Genomic DNA, 3,599 nt, shown 5'->3' with positions numbered 1-3,599 from the left:
TTCATTAAAGCCCTTTTAAATGTATTGAGAGAGAGGCAGACATAGAAAATAAGAGAGAGAGGGAGGGGAGAGGGAGAGGGAGAGGGGGGGGAGAGAGAGGGGGAGGAGAGTGAGAGAGAGAGAAAAAGAGAGAGAGTTGGAGAGGGACATAGACAGAGGAAGAGGGAGAGAGAGAGATGTTGATAGATAGTAAGAGTGAGAGAGACAGAGTTAGAGAGAGACAGACAGAGGGCAATAGAGACAGAGGGAGGGAGGTCAAAGATAGAGAGGGAGGAGGGAGAGAGAGATAAACGGGTGAGTCAGGTTGACTGATTGATCTATATAATTAGGTGTTAATGCAAGCGCTGTGAAACTTGACTTGTATGTGTGCGCGTGTGTGTGTGTACGTGTGTGTGTGTGCGTGTACATGTATGTGTGTGTGTTTGTGTGTGCACGTGTATATATATGTTTGTGCCTGCGTCAGAGAGTATTACAATTCATTTGGCCATAAATAGACACAACACAGCCCTTCTGAATCGGTTAAACTCCCTCTTATTCTTTCTTTACCCCTCTCTCTCTCCCTCCCTCTCTCTCTCTCTCTCTCTCTCTCTCTCTCTCTCTCTCTCTCTCTCTCTCTCTCTCTCTCTCTCTCTCTCTCTCTCTCTCTCTCTCTGCAGTATCTCGGCTCCACCTGCAGCCAAAAAGCCGTTTCTCCTTTTCACATCCTCCTCCTCTCTGTGTCTGTATCTCCGCTCAGAGGAGCCCGGCGGCTCGGTTCAGTTCATCCTTATCGTCTCTCAAAGGAACTTCTCCGCCTGCAACCGGATTCGTCGTCTCAAAGAGAGGTCCCTGGCTCACCCCGTCCTGTGTTGTGCCTTTGTCCCGTCTCCAGCTCCGTACCGCACAGGTCCTCGGCGCTGCCACGCCTCCTCCCGCACCTCCTGCTGCTCCTCCTGCTGCTGGGGGAGGAGAGGGTCCGGGCGGTCTGCCCCTCCGTGTGCTCCTGCAACCCGGACCACCGGGAGGTGGACTGCTCGGGGAAGGGCCTGAGACGCCTGCCCCACGGCCTTCAGCCCAACCTGCACTCCCTCAACCTGTCCCACAACCGGCTGCACCACCTGGACGGCCAGCTGGGCGGCTACGCCCACCTGCGGGCGCTGGACCTGTCCCACAACCGGCTGGCCCAGCTCCCGGCGGACCTGCCGCGCTCCCTGTGGCAGCTCCGCGCCTCCTCCAACCGCCTGCGCCTCCTGGACAAGAACGACACGGCGTACCAGTGGAACCTGCGGCTGCTGGACCTGTCGGACAACCGTCTGGAGCGCGCCGTGTTCATCAACAACACGCTGCCGGCGCTGCGGCTGCTCAACCTCAGCCGGAACCACTTCTGGACCGTGCCCACCAACATGCCGTCGCCCCTGGAGACGGTGGACCTGTCGCACAACTCCCTGGTGCAGGTGCTCCCCGGGTCGCTGGACCGCCTGCCGCGGCTCAGCCGGCTGTATCTCCACGGCAACCGCTTCGCGGCGCTGCCGGACGGCGCGCTTGACCGGCTGGCGGCGCTGCGGCTGCTGACGCTGGGGGAGAACCCCTGGGCGTGCCACCTGCCCGTCAACATGTCCTACCTGCTGCTGTGGATGCAGTACACCCCCGCCCGAGTCCTGGGCTGCCCCTGCTCCGGGCGCTTCGTCTGCGGCCGGCCCCCGCCCGAGGGGGCCGACGGGGCCAACAACAACGGCGCGGCGGGGGGAGGGGGGGTGTGGAACCACGGCACCCACGACCTCCCGTCGCTGGCCGCCAACGCCCAGGACCTGGGCTTCATGGGCCCGGGGTCCGACCCCACGGGGACCTGGTGGCACCGGACGGAGCCGGCGCCCGGCGGCGGGGGGCGGAGGGAGCGCTGGGACGAGGCGGAGGAGCGGCGGCGCCAGGAGGCGGACCTCCACCTGACGTCCGGGGAGAGCGCCGGACCCTCGGCCACGCAGCACCGCCACACGCTGTTCACCGGCCGCGGCCCCCCCCCCGACGACGACACCGACCCCGCGCTGACCTGGAAGTGGAACACGGCCCAGTCCTCGGGGGTCACCCCCCCGCCCGGGCTGGGGGGGGACCCCCGCGCCACGCTGCCCGACGGGACCCTGCTGGCCGCGGGCGGCGTCGCCGTGGGAACCAAGAAGACCACCACGGTGCGGACCCGCAGCGTGCGGCGGCCCAACCAGTCGGTGCCCTCCTCCTCCGGCGCCCCCTCCGCCCCGGGGAGGCCCGGCTGGCTGTGGCCGGCCCCCCACGGCCTGGGGCTGCTGGTCCTGCAGCTGCTGCGGGTTCTCTGAGGCCCCGAGCTCCGGCGGGACCTCACACCAGTGGTTCCCCACCCCGGACCCGACCGGACCCAACATGGCGGCACACGGACTCCCTGGAGACGACTCTCGAGCTTTGGACGTTTGACGGTGCGTTCCTGAAGGTGTGAAGGTGTGAAGGTGTGGTGGGGCTCCTGAAGGTACCAGCGGTCTGGCCTGGTGATTGGTGGAGCAGGCTGCGCCCTCAGTGCCTTCGCTGGGACTCGATGTGACAAGCAGACGCGGTGGATGAGGTGAGAGCAGAACGATGTGGGAGGTTGAAGCAGACGCACGACGATGGAGGAAGTTCAGAACGGGTTCACGTGCACCAACTGGGTTGGGAACCACTGGTGGGTCTGAACAGGAAGCCACTCCGACCACACTTCCCTCTCCAAACCGCTCACCGTAGACGCTCAAGTTCCCGCTTGCTTCATGGATCCCATTACGAGACGTTTCCTAAATCCTCCCTCTAGTGACATCACAAGTAGCCTCCCGATGTACGTTGGACACGCCCACGTGTGACATCACTATATGAGGTGTCCACCCAAATTTAGGATGGACACGCCCACTTTTGACGTCACTATATGGAGTATCCGCCCACATGTGTGATGGCACGCCCACTTGTGACGTCACTGTAGAGTAGATCTATAAATGGCTTGCCATGGCTAATCTTCATTACATCTGATGAAATAAAATAGGGACCCTTTAAAATACTTCATGATAGTACCAGGAATAGGACAATGTATTGATCGGTTTGTAGGATGATTGAATGTTTAACAAGTCTCTACATCAGACTTAAAAAAACGCTAACTTCTGTTGCATTGTAGTTAAAAAAATAATCCTGGAATCGATCTAAAAGAAAACATATTGAATATGAATAGGTCTTAGTCACCAGTCCCAATCTCAACGCCTGTTGTAGTCCATTTCTGCTGTAAAAAAAAATGATACAAAAACTGGTCTGTAGAAATCCTGCAATGTTTGCAAAGTTAACATTTGTTCAAAGATGAGGTAACTGAGGTCTTCCTTACTCTAAGCCTTGTTTTGTAAGATTCTGTAAATCTGCATAGGAAATACCTTCTTTCCATAACAATAAGAACGCTCTCAGCTCTAGTGCAATTAATAATAAAAGGATTAGAAAAGAAAAAAGATCAAGAAAAAGAAAATATAACAGTTCAACAGTTAGGCCATTTGAATGTATTGTCGGTGCAAAACTAACATACGTATCTTCGTTGATCTTTTGGTTATGCACGTGTGTGGACACACCAAAAAACACACACACACACACAC

The 3,599-nt window shown here is 58.1% G+C and overlaps 1 protein-coding gene across 1 annotated transcript in view; it reads left to right on the top strand.

Annotated features, from left to right (window-relative positions):
- The window catches only part of omgb (oligodendrocyte myelin glycoprotein b), a 4,847-nt gene extending 1,634 nt beyond the window's left edge, over nt 1-3,213 (top strand). The window contains exon 2 of the mRNA XM_030361274.1: nt 872-3,213. Within this exon, the coding sequence (XP_030217134.1) occupies nt 872-2,306 (1,435 nt within the window). The 3' untranslated portion in view covers nt 2,307-3,213. The remainder of the gene's footprint in view (nt 1-871) is intronic.
- Nucleotides 3,214-3,599: the final 386 nt, after the last annotated feature.

This window comes from Gadus morhua, chromosome 7 (genome assembly GCF_902167405.1).
Source record: "Gadus morhua chromosome 7, gadMor3.0, whole genome shotgun sequence".
Classification (NCBI taxonomy): domain Eukaryota; kingdom Metazoa; phylum Chordata; class Actinopteri; order Gadiformes; family Gadidae; genus Gadus; species Gadus morhua.
Note: the sequence above shows the minus strand (reverse complement) of the source record. Positions and strands in the feature narration are given on the sequence as shown.